We start from the raw sequence: 21,742 nt of genomic DNA, 5'->3' as shown, positions 1-21,742 counted from the left end.
AGAAGAATTCAAGCCACATATGAAAGCTACAATCAAGGCTTGGTGAAATGGAAATTACGTACAGTATATCAGGAAGGGAAAACGAAAGAGGAAGTTGCCAATTCTGAATGGAAATTACGTACAGTATATAAGGAAGGGAAAACGAAAGAGGAAGTTGCCAATTCTGAAATTCTGATCACATACGCAAGCTTTCTATATTACTGCTTTAATATTGATTATGTTATATTTGTGATTTAATTCTGTACTTCAAGTTAGTACCTGTGACAGCTGAAGCGATACACCAAAGATGGTTATGACATGCACGGTTCAGTCCTGAATAGGTGTTGTAGAAAAGTTGTAGTGGTAAAGGATGTGAGCCGTATGTAGTTACCTCTTGTAATACTCTGTAGTGAACATCTAGTGGATTGGACAGACGTGGGACTGCGTAACAATTCTACTGTGTCTTTATTTTATTTATACTTTCAATTTCGTTATTTATAAGTTGATTAAATTGATTTAATTAAACAGCGAAATTGTCTCGTAATATAAAATCAAGTAGAATCCTTAGTGTTAAATTGATTTCAAGATACACGAGCTTTTTCAAACACAATGTTAACTAGGAATATTGGCTGATTCAATCTCTATTTTCCTCAAGTGTAGCAAAACATACATATACTCAAAGCACATAACTAGGTATTAAAACAAGACAGCAATATTGCTCGTAGCACCAAATGCTAATACAAAATTTTAAACTTAAAAAGGTACAAAATATATTGGCCACCATATCCACTCCAGGTTGTACAACCTAAATTGACTTTGAGCTTGAAATAACATATATGAACAATAAAAGGTATATAAAAATATTACACAGATTCTTGAAACTTCCTAACGTTGTGTTGTCTCCGTGCAATGATGCAGTTATTGCAAAGCAATATACATATAGCATGTTATTTCAGCCTTCCATTGACATGCACCTATCAAAAAGTAGAGCACAGAGAGCTGAAATCGACATTATATTCTTCCTATCCTAGCATCTCATAATTGTCAATCCCGAACGCTGACTCACTCTGTAACTTTACTACCTGTTGCACAAAACAAATCATGACCATCATGCCCCATAAGCCTCATTTTTTAAAGGAAGTAACATATTAGTTTAATAGTCTATAAAAAGACCAAATAAGCACCCCACCCCTCACCCCCCAGTGAACAAAGAACAAATTCTAAAGTCGGGCATATTCTCATAGTTATCAATGTTTCCATAATGGAGAAAAGATATTCAATGTAATCATGCATTAAGAACAAATTCTAAAAAGCTAACCTTAGTGGTTAAGTATTTGCAAAAACCAAGGGGTACCATGATTCAACCTCTCCACAAACGGTACTTACCACAGAACAGAGTTAGAAATTTTTCCTTCAAGAATTTCTGCTCTTGTTGTCATCTCCAAAAAAACCAAATCCACTGGGGCGACCTGAACCAAAGTCTCCAAAACCACCTGAGCGATTTGAACTCTGAGTCCTTCCAAAACTACCAGCACGATCAGATCCATCATAGCTCCCAAACCCATCTGAACGCCTTGAACTACTCTGGCCTCCACCAAAGCCACCACCAGATCGGCCTCCACCAAAGCCGCCACCAGATCGGCCTCCACCAAAACCGCCACCCGATCGGCCTCCACCAAAACTGCCACCCGATCGGCCTCCACCAAAACTGCCACCCGATCGGCCCCCACCAAAACCACCGCTTGATCGGCCTGAACCAGATCCACCAAACCCACCATAGCCACCACCAAAACGCCCACCTCCCATGCCCCTATTAGAGCCAAAATAACTACCACCAACATCCATATCGTCGATCATGTCTGTTGTTCCAGCATCTACTTCTATTCTTGGAAGCTATTGTTAGCATATACAAACAATAGTTAATGAGGCTGACATAATTGATATGGAAAGAGAAACAACCTTGCTTAACAGGTTTCACGTTGTACACACCACCAAAATCAATCAAAAGTATACACACAAATCTATACTAGCAGCAAATATAAATCAACATTCAAATAAGTGCAAGCAATTGTCCCTGTTAACAAAAATTACTTCGATGCAAAATCGGGGCATAACATACAAATCTTAAAAACATCATGAGCACTTTCTTCTTCTTTATCTTAAAAATAAGATCTATATGCCTAAAAATACCATCCAACTTCATTAAAAATTGCAAAATCCCATCCGCCTGACAAGGCAACAGTATTAACAACATTGACATTTTTATGAGAAGTTACATATCTGGCATAACTGAATACATAGAGAAGCATATATTGTTCTTGAAGGTATCTGCGTGGGTTCAAACTATATAGAGCTAACAAGAAGTTCAGCAAATGGAATACGTGTAAAACATTAAAGGGCATATGCAAAATCATGAGCTTGTAGAAGTCGTCCAGACAAAAAGAACCTAATCCTGAATTTTTCAGCCATTGAAATCAAAATTCAGACACTTACAGAACACATAAGGTTTAGCACAAAAGGGAAGTGTCTGTCAATAAATTCTGTTTTCAAAATTAGATTCCAACACTAACAATCTTACTAACACCACAATCAATCATAATGAACACTTTTAAACTCATGTGCTTTTATCAAAAGTTAGCAACAAATTCTAACCCTGACTTGAGTAACAGTGTATCTTAACTTGAAACTGGTTATCTCAGAGCAAAGTTCTAGTATTAAATCAATTAAAAAAGATTCTTCAATTATTCATAGTAACAGTGTAAAAATGACAAAAATATACATAGAAGTGGCAACATAATTCAATTTAAAAAGGAGGTTCACATTCATACCTCAACAAATCTGCATCCTACATCACGTTCAATGCCTTTCACATCTCTCAACTGTTGTGCTGAATAGATGAGAATCGCAGAACCTTTCTTACCAGCACGTCCTGTTCGACCAGATCGATGAACAAAGATCTCTGAGGAGTTTGGAAGTTCATAATGCACCACCTGAGCATTAAATTATCTAACATGACTTGCATGCAATAAGAAATAGTAGACTGCAAGTGAATACCCACAGACTCAAATGCTAACCAACACAAGAACCTTCCTAGCAGAACCTAAGATAGATCCCTACTTTTACATGCTTTATTACAAATAAAAATAAAAATCTATTGAAAACTAGGTTACCAATTTCATCCATCTACTTCTTAAATTATTGTTATTGTAAGCACAATATAACACTTTTATGCATCTTAAGTATATCACAAAAGCAATTGGCATAAAATAACGCTTAAAGAAATATGTTAGTGTAACATAAAATGATTTCTAAAAGACAACTGGCCAGTGCTGATGTTCACATGATCCTACATTTAACATGAATTCACAATAAATGGAATATAGCATTTTGATGAATGGGCCACATTAGCATTTTTAATGCCATATCGGTTGCCAGCCCAATTCCAAAAGAAATTTTTTTCTGGGAAAATATACCAAGTAAATAATTATGCCCTGAGATAAGAGCTGTGTGAAGAAATTGCATAGTTTTAGCTGTCAATAAGATCTATCTTCCATACTTCATGGTATAAGATTCTTCATATTTTCATAAGTACGTTATTCTGTGACATGTTAAACTCAGGAAGTAGACTGACCAGATCAACATTAGGTACATCAAGACCACGAGCAGCAACATCAGTGGCAACCAATATATTGAAGTGACCTTGTCTGAAGCCTGATAGTGTTCTCTCCCTCTGGTTCTGTGAGATATCTCCATGCAATGCTTCGCATCTGTGGCTTCTTTGCATGGCATTTGCTAACCTATCAGCATCACGTTTTGTTTGAGTGAAAACAATGCATTTCCCTCCTTTAGCATGCTCCTAAAAATACACACAGAACGTTCTTATCAGTTTTTTTTAATCTTGAAGAGACATAGATAGGTGCATAAATTGTGCCAAAAATCAGGTGGTCATAATTAAGGTTTCATACTGTTATTAGAGGGCCAAGAATTGCTGGTCTCGAGTGCATCTGACAAGCAATTGAATACAGGGAAATTCCATCAGCTAATTTCTGATCTGAATCTCCAACCTACAACAAATAAATAAGCTAGTGATTCAGAGGGGGAACTTTAAACATATTAAGGCATATATTTAAAATTCTATGCTAAAAAAACTGCATCTAAGGAACACAGATACCCACAAGATCGATGTGAACTGGATTTCTTAAGAACTTCTGGGTAAGTTTCATAATCCAATTTGGCATTGTAGCTGAAAACATCATTGTCTGTCGCTTCCTTGGCACATTTTCTAGAATTGTTTCAACATCCTCAGCAAAACCAACATTAAGCATCTGATCAGCTTCATCTAGAACAACAAACTGAATTTCTGCTAAATTCAAGGCACCCCTTCTAATCAGATCAATAATCCGACCAGGTGTCCCAACAACCACGTCAACCCCCCTCTCCAGCTGACCCATTTGTCTTCCAATGGGAACACCACCATAAACACACAATGTATCCAAATTAGGGGCAGACTCATAGAATTCTTTATCCACTTGTTTGGCAAGCTCTCTAGTAGGAGCCAAGATCAGTGCTAAAGGGTTTCTTCCCCTCCTGCATTATTGAGAATGATACAAATTTCTAATAAATTTCCAATGTGTCAACATAGAATCACCAAAAGGTGAGTATATACAGAGAGTAATTGCCCTAACCAAACTTTGATTCTTTGATGCTACCAATACCTAATATATATATGTGTATTAAACTGAATGAGGGAAGGCAAATTAGCATACCCGTGTTTCTCATTGTAACGAATAATCTTATCCATGATAGGAATTCCAAAAGCTAAAGTCTTCCCTGTTCCTGTCCTAGCTCGACCTATCATGTCAGATCCTTGCATTGCTGGTTCCAGAACTGCTTTCTACAAAATAATTAAAAAAAAAAAAAAAAAAAAAAAGATTGAAGATTAATTATTATTGACAACAAAAAAGCCTTTCATTCTCTTGGAACATAGAAAGCTACCAACTACTACAGTACTAAAAAGTACTAAATAAATAAAAATGCAAGCAAAAAAAAAAATAGAAAAGATTATACTTTATATTACACAACATTAATTTAGTAGTAAAGATTTTTAAAAAAAAAAAAAAGATATCCCACATAATTTATGATCCTTGATAGTCATTACATTTGAAAATAATTTTTTTAAAAAAAACAATGCACAAACAAATTGGATTCCATCTTCTGCTTCTCTTGGTTTCAGAATTTGAACATTATCAATCATAATTACAAGGGTACAAGGGTACAAGTGCCCCATTAAACTCTCAAAATTGGAATACATAATTCCAGAGGCACATTTTAAGCATAACAAAACTATATCTTCCCTTGAATTAAAAACCCAAAAAGAAAAGGCAAATGTCAATATTTTTTTTTTATTTCTTAAACACCTGAATGGGGAAGAGCTTGGTGATTCCCTTCTGAGCTAAAGCAGATACGATCTCCTGAGGGATACCGAGCTTCGCGATTTCGAGGCCTTCGTCATCGTCAGGCAAATCCGCAACAGCATACCCCGCCGCCAACGGCCGAGAGGCGTGGAAACCCCTTACTATCTGTCGAAGCGACGAAGATTTCCCGATGATAGACGGCTTTGGGATTGGAGTTAGCTCATGAAATTGAGGTACATTCCCAGAAACGAGCTTCTCGGTCGCGGACGACGATGAATGGAATAGATTGGATAGGGCGGCGAGGGCGAACCTTTTCGGGGCCGGCGACGACGATGATTTCCTCAGGAAGAGGCTACCCATTATCTGTGAGAAAGAGTGGAACCCTAGTGATCCGGAAGTGTTTGAGTTTTTAGAGAGATAGAGAGGGTTTAATTAGGGTTTACAGATAATATATACGCTAGATGCTTTTGTACCATTTGACGGTTTAGATATTTTCTCTCTATACCAATGCTTTATAACTTGTACTTTGTAGCAGTAGAGTTACACCATGACATGTAATATGAAACTCCCGCAATTTCCAAGTTGTGGAGTAACTCGAGTTTCCTTGTGTAGCAAAAGTATACAATAATAGTAAATGGGAGTTCATTTTGTAGCCAAGAAGTAATGGTTGGTCTGATGTGAGTGAAACTAATCATACTATCTTTATCTTATTTAAAGAATTAAGATTAATTTTAAATAGGGATAAGAGTAGGGGTGAGCATTATTCGAAAAAAATTAGACTTTCAATCAATTCGAAATTCGATAACAATATCTAATGGGTATTTGTACCTGATTTGTCGAAAAATAAATGCTGGGTATTTGAATTCAATTTGGGTGTATAAAATCTCACTTGACTAGTCGAAAAATCCGATATAGGATTAGGGTTTATATATGTGTATATGCCGTATAGTCTAAGTATATATTGTCCCCTGGCCTACTAAGACTCTCATTTGCCCAATCGCATCATTTCCTCTCTTCTAGACTCTTCTCCAATTCTCTGAGTTCTCTCGTTCTCTGACTTCTCTCATTCTTTGGAAAGTATTAGTGGCGTGTTTGGAAGTCAACTTGAGGTGGAAGCCCAAGCTGTAGAGACAAATACATCTCAGCAGCCTATGTCCCCATATGTTCCAAAGAAAATGAAAGAGGTTGAGATCATATCTCATGTATGGGATCACTTTGAAAAAATAAAAAGCAATGAGAGCATTGTTATCAAAGACAAATGCTCATATCGTGCAAAAGTTGTCTGCATACAAGTCCAAAAAACATAGGACTTCTTATTTGAAACATCACATCTTATGTTGCCTTAAAAACCACCACTCTAAGGATACAATACAGTCACTTCTTACCTTCCAACATGCCCCTACTTCTGCTGGAATTGAAAATAGTGAAGGCATTGAAGGCGTGTGGGGAACCTGGGTATTTGATCAAGAGCTGATAAGGAGAGCCTTAGCTAAAATGATTATTGTGGATGAACTGCCTTTTAGGATTGTTGAGGGTCAAGATTTTATGAAGTTTGTTTTAGTTTGCAGCCCTGGGTTTAAAATTCTATAAAGATAGACTATCAGTATGGACATTTTCAAGATTTTTTTTTTTTTTTTGTTATGAGAGGGTAAATTGAATAAGTTTTTAGGAGTAGTAGTCAAAGTGTCAGTATCACTACTAATACTTGGACATATGTGCAAATGATAAATTACATGTGCATACCTACACATTTCATTGATAATGAGTGGAAGCTCCAAAATAACAAAATTTCATTTGTTCCAATGTCTTCACATAAGAGAGAATACATTTCAAAGGCAGTATAAAGTTGTTTGCTTGATTGGTGGTTGAAATATGTGTTTACTGTGACGTAGTCATCCCTGCTACGATGCATAAATTATTTTTAATTGAATGGAGCTTTCAACAAGGGAGAGATTAGTCACTGATGACTGGACAATTAAGTTCTTGTAGCAAGAGTTTGGAATGAACAATATAACTATTCCCAAACCTCAGCCAAAAGAAATAAACTTAAACTTTATTCAGTAACTTTAATACAATCCTCAATAACCGAAACAAAGTTATTCCGTTTTGTGTTGAGGGTAAAAATTGGCCCCCTTAAGTCAACTAAATACTGCAATTGGGTCCCTAAGTAAAAAAAAAAAAAAAAAAAAAAATCATTCAAGTTTCTTAAACCGGTAAAATTATACAATTAAGTTCAAATTGACTTGTTTATCCGGTTCAATCTATGGGGTGTTGACACGTGTCATTTTTATTTTATTTATTAAAAATCTCTCTCTCTCTCTCTTTCACTCACACACAAACACACACATATATATATATAACAACCACCAGCTATCCGCGCCGGACAGCCGGTGGTTGTCTTCTTCAGAGACAGTCGTGGCTGAGAGGACAGCCACGACCGCCGTCCTCGTTCTAGACGGACAACCATAGCCCTCTGGAACAAGGGCGGCGGCCATAGCCATCGCCCTCGTTCCAGATCTAGAAGACGGTCATGGTCGTCTTCCTTAGATGGACGTGGTTGTCCGTGAAGAAGACAACTACTGCCGGACAGCCGGTGGCTATTTTTAAAAAATAATATTTGTAATTCCTAAGGGTCAAATAGGCCATCGAATTGCAATCAATAATGTAATTAGGCCACCGAATTAAAAAAAAAAAAAAATACAATTGGGTCCCTGAACTAACCAATTATATTCAATTAGTCCAATTTGTAGGTTTTTCAGGTAATTAGCATGTCACTTCTATTTTAAAATATATTTTAAAATTTTTTATTTAAAATAATTATTTAATTAAAAAAAAAAAAAAAAAAGATACCGCCTCCGCCTTCTTCGTCTCCGGCCATGGAGACGGAGATAACTTCTTCGTCTCCATGGCAGGAGACGAAGAGTCTCTTCGTCTCCGGCCAGAGACGTCTCCATGGCCGGAGACAAAAAGGGTCTCTTCGCTCCGGCAGAGACGATATTTTTAAAAAAAATAAATAAAATTTAAATAATATATTTTTTTTAAAAAAAATATATATTGAAAAGGGGTGACCTGCTAACAACTTGGAAAACCTACAAATAAGACTAATTGCATAAAATTAGTTGGTTCAGGGATCTAATTGTAGCTTTTTTAAGTTCAGTGATCTAATTGCATTATTGTGTGCAGTTTGATGGCATATTTGACCCTTATTCATAATTTTTAATAAAAAAAAAAAAAAAAAAAAGATACGTGTTAACACCGTATATATTTAACTTGATAAACAAGTTAATTTGGACTTAATTAAACATTTTTTTTTTACTGATTTTAGAGATTTGAATGAAACTTTTTTTTTTTTTTTTCACTTAGGGGGCCAATTATACTATCCATACTTAGAGCATCCATATTAGTTAGGGAGAATTGGGGGATAATGTAAGAGCGATTAGGAAAGAGAAGATGAGAGGGGAGAGAAAAAAAGGGAAAAAAAAAAAGGAAAATTAATTTTTTTTTTTTTAAAAAATATGACTGTCAGGCTTTCCGAGAGGCGCGCCTGACGCGCGTTGTGCTCTATGGTGACAGCCACCAGTGGTGCATTATTTCACTTTTTGTGGTGGGTCCCACCATTTCTGAATTCTCCATTTACTTGTAGGAGAATTATTTCTTAAATAACTTTTCTCCACATTAACTATTATCTTGGGTGGGGAAAATTAATTCTGAAATAACTCCAAATTATCCACAAATGTGGATGCTCTTAGACCAATTTGACCCTTTTTCCTTTTGTAAAAGAAGAATAAGTATCCAGTAGTTATAAATGTTTTAAATGCACAAGAAAATTTTAATTAAAGTGAAACAACAGCTAATATGAAATTTAAATTCTCTTCTCCTTGTAATATGCATACATTTTCTCCATTTCAGTCTATCAACACACAGAAATAACCAGGCCAAATCATTTATTTAACTCTCACATAGCATTAATCCATAGCATTCATTTATAAATTAGAATAATATACTTTATATGAAAATAATAAATTTTTTTGATATAAGATAACATATTTTATGAGTTCGAATATTATACATTATTAAATGAGCAAATACCAATTTTAGTCCCACGAGTATTAGTAAAATGATAGTTTTGGTCCACAAGTTTGATTTCTACCAATTTTCATCCACGACTATTGTTTTAGTGTCAATTTTCATCCAAGACTATTGTTTTAATATCAAAATTCATCACGCCGGTCACCTATTCGTTTAAGACATGCTGAAATATAAAATTATTAAGGGTATCTTCGTCTTTTTCAAATTAAGATCCCAATTTGAATATAAATAAAGAGATTTAAGCCCTAAGATCGATCACATATTTGCAATTCTCCTCCTCAAATTAAGGTAGGATGAGAAAGAGAATTGCGAATTGAGATCGATCTTAGGGCTTGAATCCCTTTATTCATGCTCAAATTGGGATCTTAAATTGAAAAGGACGAAAATACCCTTAAAATTTTTAGATTTCGGTATGTCTTAAACGGAGGGGTTACCAACGTGATGAATTTTGGCGTTAAAAAAATAGTCATGGATGAAAATTGGTACTAAAACAATAGTCGTGGATGAAAATTGATAGGAATTAAATATGTGAACTAAAATTGTCATTTTGCTAATACTCATTGGACTAAAATTGGTATTTGCTCTTATTAAATTTATGAGGATGTATGTTACGGTGATCAAGGTCGAAGCAACTATTGAATAAACTCAACTCTCCTCATTTGGTTATCTCAGAAAGCCGAAAGCTAAAAGCTGCTCGTAACCTTCGTAGGGTTTTCTCCACAGAGCGTAGAATTCACCATGGCAGGAGGGAAGATACGCAAAGAAAAAACTCACCGTGGCTCCGCCGGAGCTGGCGGCGCAAACCCTCACTACCAGGGCGGAATTCAATTTCACAAGTCCAAAGGTCAGCACATACTGAAAAATCCTATGTTAGTTGACACAATCGTCGAGAAATCTGGCATCAAACCGACCGATGTCATCCTCGAAATCGGTCCAGGTACTGGTAACTTGACTAAGAAGCTTCTAGAAGCCGGAAAGTCCGTCATAGCTGTCGAGCTTGACCCTCGTATGGTTCTCGAGTTGCAACGGAGATTTCAAGGAACTCCGCCTAGTAAGCTAAAGGTAATTTCTCTTATTCAACTGCAAATTCTACTCATTTTGTAACTGTATACTTAAATCATTATGAATGAGAAAGCTATTAATTCATTTCTGTCTATAGTTGGAATGAGGAGATTGTTAATCTACAACAAGCTGTCAATTAGGAACTAGTGGAGTTTAAGTGTTTAACATTTCTCTTGTTAATCATTTCTTATTGTAAATGCCTATACTTTTTGCTTATTCATCTTCTCTCCACAAGTCTCACCAAGAAAGATTTGTTAGGGCACTAGTAAACACAGGGGTTAAGACATGAGGCCATGAAGTCTTCTATCTTAGAAAGTCTTTCCTGTTTTGGGGTGTATAAAACTGTGGGATATATTACTACCCAATGAAAACTTTTCGGTGTGTTTGGTAAATAACTGCTAGCTGATTAGGTTAGTGGGTTAGAGTAGTTGATAGCATTAGATGGTTGGATTAGTGGGTTTGACTAGTTGATAGCATTAGTTGATTGTAGAAAGATGTTTGGTAAATTAGCGGATAGTTGATCTTGATTATATGCAAAATGACTTTTTCAAAAAGCTGAACGAAAAAACTGCTTTGAGCAGCTTTTTGAATTTTAGCTTTTTGCTGCAATAAGCTTTTACAAAAAGTTAATCAATCAAACATTCATATTGCTTTTTTAACTAAATGTCCAAGTCAAACAACTAATAGTGGTGAGACAAGCCAAAATTAGCTGATAAGCTAATTATGTTACCGGGCCAATACCTAAAAGACTGGGAATTAAATTATTTCATATGAATAACCATAGTCATTTCACTTCCACTCATGTAGTCTTGTAGTAACAATTTCTTTTTGTGTAAACATTAATATGCTATGCCTTACTTTATTTGAAGCTACTGCCTCCTTTGCTGTAAGGTTTATTTGATAAACTTGTCAATAGTCGGAATGAAATATTTACATTTCAAAGAAACGATGTCTCTGCTGAATCTGAATGTTTGCCTTTTGCACTGTTATGGTCCAGATTATACAAGGGGATGTTCTCAAGTGTGATCTTCCATACTTTGACATCTGCGTGGCAAATATCCCATACCAAATCTCGTCTCCTCTTACTTTCAAATTACTGTCTCATAGGCCACTATTCAGGGCTGCAGTTATTATGTTCCAAAGGGAATTCGCCATGAGGCTTGTTGCTCAGCCCGGCGATACTCTTTATTGCCGCCTTTCTGTCAACACTCAACTGTTAGCTCGAGTCTCCCATCTTCTGAAGGTAGGAAGAAACAATTTCAGACCTCCACCCAAGGTTGATTCTTCAGTAGTCAGAATTGAGCCAATGAAGCCGTTTCAAAACCTGAACTTCAAGGAGTGGGATGGTTTAGTTCGAATCTGCTTCAATAGGAAGAACAAAACTCTAGGTGCAATTTTTAGACAAAAGACGGTGCTTTCGTTGCTAGAGAAGAACTACAAAACTCTGCAAGCATTGCAGGTACCCGAGAATGGATCTTTAGAGGACACCACAGACATGTCTTTGGCTGTATCAGCCTTAGGAGATACGCTTGGAGACATGAGTATGGACATCGACGATGGGGATGATGAGAATGAGATGGATATGGATGATGGTGATGCTAAAGGATCAGATTTCAAAGAAAAAGTTGTGTCAGTGTTGAAGCAAGGGAAGTTTGAAGATAAGAGGTCTTCCAAACTCACGCAAGTAGATTTCATGCACCTACTTTCTTTGTTCAACAAGGCTGGAATTCACTTTTCTTAGGCATTTTATATCTATACATACGGAGTATTTGTTTGTGCGAGGCTCGACTGGATGCATATTTCTTAGCTCAAGCAGCTGGTTGGCATTCATCCATTTTGGTCTTCCAATTCAATTTTGGTTCATTACTCAAGGTTTTGTAAGATTATAGTTATTATATATTATCACCGTCTTAGTTTATGTGCGCATCTGTTGTCTGTAATTGCAATCCTGGTCTGGTCTATTGTGGTGAAATGATCTGTCGCTTGCTTACTGTGCCAGACTCTTGAATCTCATAGGTGTTTATAAATTATTCTTCCAAAAGGTTGAACCCCAACCCTAAGGGCCCTCACACCCCGACCCGACAAAGTATTTAGGAGGATAAATTATGATGAAACATTTGGATTCTAATAATTGATTTTTTTTTTCAAATTTTTTAAAAATGGAAATTAGAAAACGATACGAAATAATTTTTTCTTATATTTTAAAATGTTCAAATTCAAAAAACAATTTTAAAAAAATTGTTATCATTGTTACACACACACACATATATATATATATGGGTTAGGTTCTCGTACGAACAGTGCTTCCTAGGTCACTCACCATTAGGTACGCATAAATGCTTACATTTTTTGGTATGTTGCATTTTGTAGTTGGGTATTTCTAAACATTGTGTGGTACATTTTTACATACGTAATGGTGAATCTATAAGAAAAATATTGTCCACATTTAAACCTATATATATATATATATATATATATATATATATATATACATTGCCACATTTAAAACATTTTAAATGATATTTGTTCTTGGAAACATCACCCTTTAAAATTAAGTTTTTACTTGTCATTTTGAATTTTTACTGTGCTCCACAATGTTGGTCTTAACACCACTGAGGACGAAAATTTCCTCATCCCTTTTTCTATTGTCCTCTTCAATCCGGGGCTAGCGGATCAAGTGCTACAGGTTTCAATAATTCAAATATCAACTTTTAAATCTAACCAAAATATGAGGTGCATTTGGCGACTTTTGAAGAGTTCTAAACTTTTGGTAACTTTTTAATTTTTTGACAAAGTTAATTTTTTTTTTTACTTAATTTCCTCAACATATGTCACCGAATATGTTTATACAAACAATTGATGTAATTAATTGGTCAGTTCACAAATATAATCAACTATCAAGTAAAAGCAACTCGTAACACACTAATACACGCATATACAATAAGCTATTGGCTAACAATAACAAAATTTGACACCTATTCAACACTACCCATTAAAAACTCAAAATTACACTTATTAAGACAGGAAAAGAGATTTCAATTGGAGAACTCACCCAAAAAGCAAAGAATAGCTTAAGTTTATATTGCAATCCACCTCAACGTAGCAATTTTCTTCCTACACTCTTGTATCTATATTTAAAAGAAGAAGAAAAAAACTTAGGTACCTTCACATCACAGCTAAAGGCAATTGATGTTATAGTATTACTCCAATCCGCCTCGATCAAGCATGTCCACCAATGTCATTCTTCGAGGGAACCTTGGAGGTAACCTCAAATGCATGGCATCCTCAATTGTAATCGGTAGATGTGTGGCCACAATGACAATGCCGCCTTTCTTTCTATGCTCAGCAATAATGGTTTCGAGCAATTTCACGCCATCATCATCCAGCGCCACCGAAGGCTCATCAAGCAACCAAATAGGCCGATCAATCGCCAACATCCTGGCGAGTTGTAACCTCTTCCTTTGTCCCATGGAAAGCATTCTCGACTTCTCGTTTGCTAATCTCCCGAGCCCCACGAGTTCTAGTGCGGGCAAAGACTTCCCCTGCTTGCCTTCGAGAACTTCAAACCATTGAACATTGTCCAGGACTGTGAACTTCTCCTTCACAGCATCCTTGAGAGAGAGCCAATTGAGCTGAAGTTTGTACTGTTCGAAAACTCCCGAGCTAGTGATGTCGTGACCATTCCAGAGTATCTCACCAGCCGACGGTTTTGCAAAACCGGCTAACATGCGCAAAAAGGTAGTTTTTCCCGAGCCATTAGCGCCTGTGAGTACAAGGGCACCACCGTCGTGGAGAGAAACATTTACATGGCGGAGGATTTGCTGGGCGTTTCTCATGCAAGCTACATTCTTAAGGAGAAGCCGAGGAAGTGGTGGTCTACGTAAGGACATAAGTAGTTGTGAATAATATCTGAAAGCAAAGAAATATCAGTGGTCCTGGAGAAGATGGTTACTCAAACAATTATAGGTCAAGCACTTTGAACACTTAATAAATATAGGCTTAAACAAGTGATTTTATGATAAAGGCTTTTACATGAGCTCCATGAAATATGCTCATATCAAGTTAAATACATTTGACATTTCAGCTAGCTTCTGGAAATCTTCTTTGACCTTATTTTGATAAACTCCTGTAGTTTACTCTTTAGAAAGCACAAATCAAGCAGATAAGTCCAAACTTGAAACAGTTATTAGGAGTTTATAGGTAAAGTTCAGTATTAATCAATCAAATAATAACCCAAGATGCCCCACAAATAGATACAGTTACTATCAAATCAAGTCATTACTGAAAATAAAGCTTAACAACATAAATGCCTTCTACCTCTAACAATCTAAAAAAATACTTTAACTCCAAAATACAGTTTTGTACTCAACAGACCAATGGAAAATCTAAAAGTACATTTAGTCCGGTTTAGTATTCAGGATGAATTTTGGGTTTTTTCAATCCATAATTTGTCAATCATTATGAAAAAAAATTGACAACCCTAGTAACAAAAACAAAATTCGACAAAGTTCAAGTAACCATAACTCACAAATTAAAAGCAATAACAGACCTAATGAATGATAAAAATAAACAAAAAGAAAAAAACATAAAATAGTCACTACAATAGCACTCATCCATGACATATCCCTCAACCATTTGGCAAAAAGAACCTGTCAAATTGGGTTGAGAAAAGTGCATTTGTGGAATACTGAGTATATTCCAATAAGGGTTTAATCCTCCCTTATTAAAATGTTAATTGTCTTAACTATCCAGTCATTGGTCATTATAATAAACTGATTTTATTAACTCTATTTAATACCAAAAAAAAAAAGTATAAATGTAAAAAAGTTAACATAAGGGCCAACAAAATGCTAATTTAATCTTTAAATTGTATACAAACTGACAAAATGGTCTAACAGAGAGAGTACTAATATAAGTATATATCTCAAACAGATGTTACTGCAGCTAACTTACAAACTGAGGTTTGGAGTAATATCACAGTTCAAGGGCCATTCTTGATTTTATTATAAATTATAATGCTCATCTTTCTAATCTCTGGGTTTGGAGTAATATTCAACTTTACTAAATTATTCATTACATAAAAAAATTTGATAAATGACTGAAATACTGTATTATATATTATGTAGTTCAGCTCCATAACAAAAACCAACCACCCAACATTATAGTGAATTATAAAAGCATGGCGGAAGCTGAATTCATTGATTTGGGCTTTGTTCAATTATTTTGCATCAGGAGAGTGTTCAATAGTCCAATACTTGCTATTCCATTTTATTTGTAGAGCAATATTGCAATCCAAGGGATAAAATTACAGTACAGTAAATTTCAAATTAAACAATGAGCATTTTGTTATCCTTCAACTCTCCACTATAAATACTAAAGTGAGCATACTTGCACAGAAAAGCTAAAGAACAATCTCATATAATGTTTTGTGAGCACATATCAAGTTAATAATAGCATAATACACATATGAACATAAATGCCTTGTACCTCTGACAATCTACAAGATATTTTCTACTTCAAAATACTGTTTGTAAAGAAATGCTACTTCTCACATAGGCATTTCATCAAACACTATAAAGGTGATGCTGCTGGGTGGTTAGGGTAAGAAAAATTCAACTGGAAATAGAGATCTCCAATTGAATTGAAGTAGTAGAGTAATTGCAGATGGTGAATGCTGAACTGCAAACTCACTCTCCCATCTTACAGGTTTTTGGGTGAAGGCAAATGACACAATTAATTTGTGTTCTTGCCTTTGGTTTTAAAATCTCTAATCCCGAATTAACATTGCTTAATTAATCCCTCAATTATAGCAATTACTCAACTTTTCTACTGAAACACGCCTACCTTGATCACTCGTGAGTCGTGAGGACTGAGGAGTGAGGTGTCAGCCACAGCGATGGCTCCTGTAGCGTTGACGTCGGATTTGGTTTACTAGAATGCCCAAATTATATCGTGGATATAAGGAATTATTTTATACGGAGTAATATTTATTCTATCTAAATTTTAATGTTCATTTGTAGGGTGCGGACTGCGGAGTTATGTTATTTTCAGTAGATAATAGTCCGTAATATTTTTTTTTTAGTTAATACTTAATATAACTTTTGATTATAGTGATTTTATTTAATTTAGTCTTAAATAATTTTTTATGCTCAATTTAATCAGCGATTGTGATGGTTTTACACAATTTAATTCTTTGTTAAAAATTATGTCAATTGACTATTATAAATAGGATCCTAATGATAATTTCTTATTACTGCTGCTTCCCTGCTACTTCTCTAGGGGCTGTGCACCCAAATCTAACTTAAAAAGCTATTTAAAAAAATACTGTAGGTAAATATTTATTTATTTAGGGTAGAAATTGATTTAGGGATGAAGATATTTATTTCTACATGGAGCTTAATAAGGGGAAGAAGATCAGAAGGAATCATCCCAAATGAGATGAAGAATGATAAATTACTATCAAGATCCTATTTATAACAGTCAACTAAGAGAATTTATAATAAAGGACTAAATTGTGTAAAAAGCATCAAAGTCGATGATTAAATTAAGCATAAAAAAGTTATTTATGACTAAATTGAATAAAACCACTATAGTTGATGACTATATTGAATATTTACTCTTTATTTTTTTTATTACATACTAATCGTGCGATGCACAGATAATAAATTTTATTCTTTACTTATATGAATTATATGAAATTTATAGAGTTAATACCCAAAATGGTCCCTCGACTATTCCATAATTACCAATTTGATCCTCAACTACCATTCTTACCCAATTAAGTCCTCAACTATGTAATTTTTACTCAATTAAATCCTCAACTATACAATTCTTACCCAATTTAGTCCTCAACTATATAATTCTTACCCAATTTAGTCCTCTGTATTAATTTGACTGTTTGTTGACTGTCAAAAGTCGGGATAAAATTATAATTTTACAAGATTTCTCCTTCCTCTCCATTTAGCAGCGCCAAACCATGCAGCAATATGCTCCGATCAGATTTCGATCGTCAAAAAGTCGTTGGAAATCAAATTAATGGGCTATCCGATGCATAACCAATACTTCGATACTGACAGGTTTAGAACCCAACCGGAGCTTATTGCTACATGGTTTGGCGCTGCTAAATGAGGAGGAAGGAGAAAACTTGTAAAATTACAACTTTATTTCCACTTTTGACAGTCAACAAACAGTCAAATTGACAAAGGACTAAATTGGATAAAAATTGTATAGTTGAGGACTTAATTGGGTAAGAATGATAGTCGAGGACCAAATTGGTAATTACGACATAGTCGAGGGACTATTTTGGGTATTAACTCAAATTTATATAAACATATACTAGTTTTAAAATTTATTAAAATAGAAAACTGATATAAATATTATTATTATTATGGCCATTATCACAAGACCTTTCATTTGCCTTAAATTTATTCCATTATTTATGTTATAGAAAATGAAGGGTTATATGGATGTTTATATATACATGTTCAAGACATAATGAAATAGAGAACTTGTGCTCTTGAGTTCTACATTCTTGTGTTATATTTTTCTCTCTACTCTTCCATTCCATATTGCAATATTCTTCATACATATAATCGATGCGTTACCGTACAACTATCACGCGAGAACTAACGAGTTGATAGGCCAAATTACAACACGTTATCAGCACGAGTCTCTATCGTAATCTTCGGTGAATGGTATGCCTGAATCTGTTACAATACATGTTTTTATATAATACATGTTTTATATGGCACATGTTGATTCTACACCTCTTGATATAATTATGAAATGCATGATTGATATGATACATATTGATTCTAAAATTTGAAATATGAATTGCACATACTGGTTCGTATATATATGATTGTGTAAATTCCTATATATATTTCCAATTTTATTTGTGATTCTTCAAATTGAAAGAAAAGCATGTGATATATATGTTTGTGTAAATAGAAGTGGCTTTTCGTATAAAGATGCAATATATGTATACATATTATTTTCATTTCGCATACTTTGTATGTTATATACCCTATGCTATAGTGCATTATTATGTTTTTATGGTATGCCATTTGCATGTGATTAGCAATTCATTTTTGTGCCTAATTAGGCAATGAATGAATGGTTTTTAATTAAGATTGTTAAAGTTTATTTTGTGGAAACTTAAGAGTGAGTGAGACTTTAAAACTTAATTGATGACTTGGGAGCATGAATTCGGTGTATTGGAGAGTGAAGCACTACTTGTTGCCTGTAGCACAAGTTGATGCTATAAACACGAGTCGATGCTTGGTGCATCAATTCGGTGTTTGCCGCACCGATTCGTGCCTTGTTTCTTGTAGCACGAGTTGATGCTATAAACACAAGTCGATGCTTGCTGCATCAATTTGGTGTTTGCCTCACCGATTCGTGTTGCACCATTTCGGTTTTAATTTGTGTATATTCGAAAGATCAATTTGTTTTTAGATTTTATATTTTGACTTCATCCCGGAAAGTTCGTTTTGCATCTAGAAGATATTAAATTCTTTATTTTGCTATAAACATGTGATATTATGAACGTATATGAAAATATATGATATATGTTTTGTAGATTACGTCTTCCATTGTCAAATGTGAATTTATTGAACTCGCTTATGAAGGAAGCAATTGTTGGGTTCTAGATATTGAAATTTATTTGGCATCCAAAGAATTGAGCCAAGCTTTTTTTGCTAAGTCACAGAGCATCGATGCCCAGAAGGCACAAGCTCTCATTTTCATATGTCACCACTTGAACCACGATCTTAAAAATGAGTATCTGATTGAAAAAGAACGCTTTGAATTAATGGAAGTCCCTGAAGGACTATTCTGACCAAAAGCCATCAAATGTTCTTCCCCAAGACACATTTTGACTAGTTTAATCTCATGTTTAATTTTGAGATTATAATGTAAGTCAGTGATTAAATATAATTCAGCTATGCACAAAATAGTCTCGCAACTGAAACTCTAAACAAGAAGTTTCAGATAAATATTTCATTGGAAAGACATTGCCAACTTTTAATGCGAGTAATTTGTACTCCAGCAGTAGTACAAGACAACAAATTATGCGAAGTATCCTAAGCTGATTTTAGCACTCCTTGTGGCTAAGAATCATAACTAGTTGTTGATGAAGGATCAAAAGTGCATGTCTGGTTGATTTTGCACAGGTGATTGAAGCACATAATGTTACCTAGTTGAGTAACTTTATAAGGGGTTACAGTCGAGATTATAATCGGTGTGGTATGAGTTTCGAGCTTAGAATAAGAAACAAAGTGATCAAGATATTCAAGGACGACCAAACCCATCGAGGCAAAATCCTAGCCAGAAGCAGGTTTGCTAACAATTGGGTCTGAAGGGTATTGATCCCTACGTGCCGCGCACCAAAGCATTTGCTCATCGGAGAATGAACCTCATCTTGATGATTCTAGCTAATTTGCCTGAAGCAAATATTGCGATAAATGATGATAATGAAATGACGAGGTATTGATGAAGAAATGATTGGTGTCATGATAATATTTTGAACAATGCATGAAAATATATTCATGGCCAAAAAAAGTTAGTTCATGCCTGAAGCATGAAGTATCCGAGTAGTTATCTCATGCTTGAAGCATCCGAGAAGTTAGCTTATGCTTGAAGCATCCGAGAAGTTAGTTTATGCCTGAAGCATCCGAAAAGTTAATTCATGACCGTAATATTCGAAAAGTTAAGTTTTTTTTTGGACGCAAATTATTATGAATGCAAAGTGATTTTACTTTGTTGTTTTTCACTTTTTCCTTGCTAATTTTACTACTCGAAGTGACTATTCGGAAAGTTTACTTCTATAAGCTTAACTTTCTAATCTTACTTCTTGAAATTTTACTTTTCGAATGTTTTTTACTTTCTGGAACTTTATTTTCCGGGGGAAGTTTACTTCTCGGAGTTACTCCTCTTAGTTTGCATGCTTATTTATGAAATTTTTTTCTCATGCATGCAACATGATTCTCGTATGAAATTGACTGGTTGCTAATTCAAAATTGAATTATTATCAATCCCAGAAGGATTGCTATTATCAATAAATTATGATAATAATCTTTTGACTAAATTTAAGATGTCAAAGTGTCGAATCCCTCTCCGAGTATGGCTTAGTGCAATTCTGTGTTATTTAAGGGGTAGTATACTATACCCCTTTATAAGAATGATCCTTGACTTATGCCTTACATGATATGATTGATTTATATGTTATTAATTTGAAAGATAGAAGAAAATGATATCATATCAGTTTGCCCGAAGCAAACGAAGGAATAAATCATTTCATATTAGTTTGCCCGAAGCAAATGAGAGAGTGAATTATATCATGTGAATTTGCACGAAGCAATTCCCAAACCAGTGAGTGAACTAATGTAAAGTTGAGGATAAGGATTTTTGGGAGATCTTGAAGATCTATTTTATTTGACAAGCTTCACAACTTCCCTATGATTGTTGTGTACCCTTATAATATCATTTGATATGTATGCTTTCATATCTGATTATATATTTTCTTGTTGGGGACATCAGTTTTATATGATATTGTGGTTATCACAATCTCACCTACTGCATATCATAATTATTCCCCCTAGAACCTAGTACGTGGTATAAAATCAAACATTTCCCATCTGCGTTTTATTCACAGTGTGCAGTCTTTTTCCTATATCACCACCATAGCGTACCTTTGTGGGCATGTATATGTTGATTATAAACATCCGTCTGTTATTTAAATTCTTAGAGCCCATGATAAGGGATCAATATATAATTAGGTACGCTGATTGCACACTTTATGAAGATCATTTCACGGCATTAGAGGGAGATAAGAGCTCAAATTTAATAGAATGCCGAGAAATTCTATTGATGATTGATGAAAAAGATCTTCAATATTTAATCCACGTACTAGGTAGACTGAACTAGAAGTTCAGAAGAAGTAAACTGAACTAGAAGTTCAGAAGATAATTAATCTGCCAATATATATATATTGATCATAAAAAGAGTGACTAGGTCCTATATATCTTCCCCAACTTGGACCCTATGTATCTACCAGTGCTCCTTGACGCCAGAAGCGTGGAGACATGTTGGTATAATCCGCGGAAAGCTAAATCTAGTACAAAATGATGTCACTCTTGAAATCGATTAAAAAAGTATGTCTGGAAGACATTCGTCCAGAAGGCGAAAAAACCCCAGTA

At 34.8% G+C, this 21,742-nt stretch overlaps 3 protein-coding genes across 6 annotated transcripts; 1 reads left to right on the top strand and 2 right to left on the bottom strand.

The window, feature by feature from the left end:
- Positions 1-604: 604 nt before the first annotated feature.
- LOC109177362 (DEAD-box ATP-dependent RNA helicase 53-like) lies at positions 605-5,872 on the bottom strand. Of its 2 annotated transcripts, XM_019326714.1 has the most exons (9): positions 5,397-5,871; positions 4,746-4,873; positions 4,155-4,566; positions 3,945-4,043; positions 3,611-3,835; positions 2,808-2,969; positions 1,704-1,872; positions 1,366-1,649; positions 605-1,061 (listed from the first exon to the last, which is right to left on the bottom strand). In XM_019326714.1, the coding sequence occupies exons 1-8, from the start codon at positions 5,751-5,753 to the stop codon at positions 1,393-1,395; spliced, it is 1,809 nt and encodes a 602-aa protein (XP_019182259.1). In that variant the 5' UTR covers positions 5,754-5,871; the 3' UTR covers positions 605-1,061; positions 1,366-1,392. The 2 variants fall into 2 exon arrangements, with proteins under 2 accessions (XP_019182259.1, XP_019182258.1); XM_019326713.1 differs by having other exon boundaries at positions 1,366-1,872; positions 5,397-5,872.
- A 4,250-nt stretch (positions 5,873-10,122) lies between these two features.
- Positions 10,123-12,492, top strand: LOC109177365 (ribosomal RNA small subunit methyltransferase-like). Its single transcript, XM_019326717.1, has 2 exons — positions 10,123-10,544; positions 11,542-12,492. The coding sequence occupies exons 1-2, from the start codon at positions 10,221-10,223 to the stop codon at positions 12,283-12,285; spliced, it is 1,068 nt and encodes a 355-aa protein (XP_019182262.1). The 5' UTR covers positions 10,123-10,220; the 3' UTR covers positions 12,286-12,492.
- A 1,049-nt stretch (positions 12,493-13,541) lies between these two features.
- On the bottom strand, positions 13,542-16,483 carry LOC109177366 (ABC transporter I family member 1). 3 transcript variants are annotated; one of them, XM_019326719.1, is made up of 2 exons: positions 16,389-16,483; positions 13,542-14,453 (listed from the first exon to the last, which is right to left on the bottom strand). In XM_019326719.1, the coding sequence occupies exon 2, from the start codon at positions 14,432-14,434 to the stop codon at positions 13,745-13,747; it is 690 nt and encodes a 229-aa protein (XP_019182264.1). In that variant the 5' UTR covers positions 14,435-14,453; positions 16,389-16,483; the 3' UTR covers positions 13,542-13,744. The 3 variants fall into 3 exon arrangements, with proteins under 3 accessions (XP_019182264.1, XP_019182265.1, XP_019182263.1); XM_019326720.1 differs by lacking the exon at positions 16,389-16,483 and adding an exon at positions 16,032-16,270; XM_019326718.1 differs by lacking the exon at positions 16,389-16,483 and adding an exon at positions 16,090-16,202.
- Between the last annotated feature and the right edge of the window lie 5,259 nt (positions 16,484-21,742).

Source organism: Ipomoea nil, unplaced genomic scaffold (genome assembly GCF_001879475.1).
Source record: "Ipomoea nil cultivar Tokyo-kokei standard unplaced genomic scaffold, Asagao_1.1 scaffold0804, whole genome shotgun sequence".
Classification (NCBI taxonomy): Eukaryota; Viridiplantae; Streptophyta; class Magnoliopsida; order Solanales; family Convolvulaceae; genus Ipomoea; species Ipomoea nil.
Note: the sequence above shows the minus strand (reverse complement) of the source record. Positions and strands in the feature narration are given on the sequence as shown.

What these genes read in the sequence shown, in the direction of transcription:
- LOC109177365 (XM_019326717.1), top strand. Translation starts at nt 10,221, where the DNA reads ATGGCAGGAGGGAAGATACGCAAAGAAAAAACTCACCGTGGCTCCGCC. An exon ending in CTCCGCCTAGTAAGCTAAAG is followed by an intron (nt 10,545 to 11,541) that starts GTAATTTCTCTT and finishes GTTATGGTCCAG; the next exon opens with ATTATACAAGGGGATGTTCT.
- LOC109177366 (XM_019326718.1), bottom strand. Translation starts at nt 16,109, where the DNA reads ATGAAATGCCTATGTGAGAA. An exon ending in ATGAAATGCCTATGTGAGAA is followed by an intron (nt 14,454 to 16,089) that starts GTAGCATTTCTT and finishes CTTTGCTTTCAG; the next exon opens with ATATTATTCACAACTACTTA.
- LOC109177362 (XM_019326713.1), bottom strand. Translation starts at nt 5,753, where the DNA reads ATGGGTAGCCTCTTCCTGAGGAAATCATCGTCGTCGCCGGCCCCGAAA. An exon ending in CCAAGCTCTTCCCCATTCAG is followed by an intron (nt 4,874 to 5,396) that starts GTGTTTAAGAAA and finishes ATTATTTTGTAG; the next exon opens with AAAGCAGTTCTGGAACCAGC. An exon ending in ATCCAGTTCACATCGATCTT is followed by an intron (nt 4,044 to 4,154) that starts GTGGGTATCTGT and finishes TATTTGTTGTAG; the next exon opens with GTTGGAGATTCAGATCAGAA.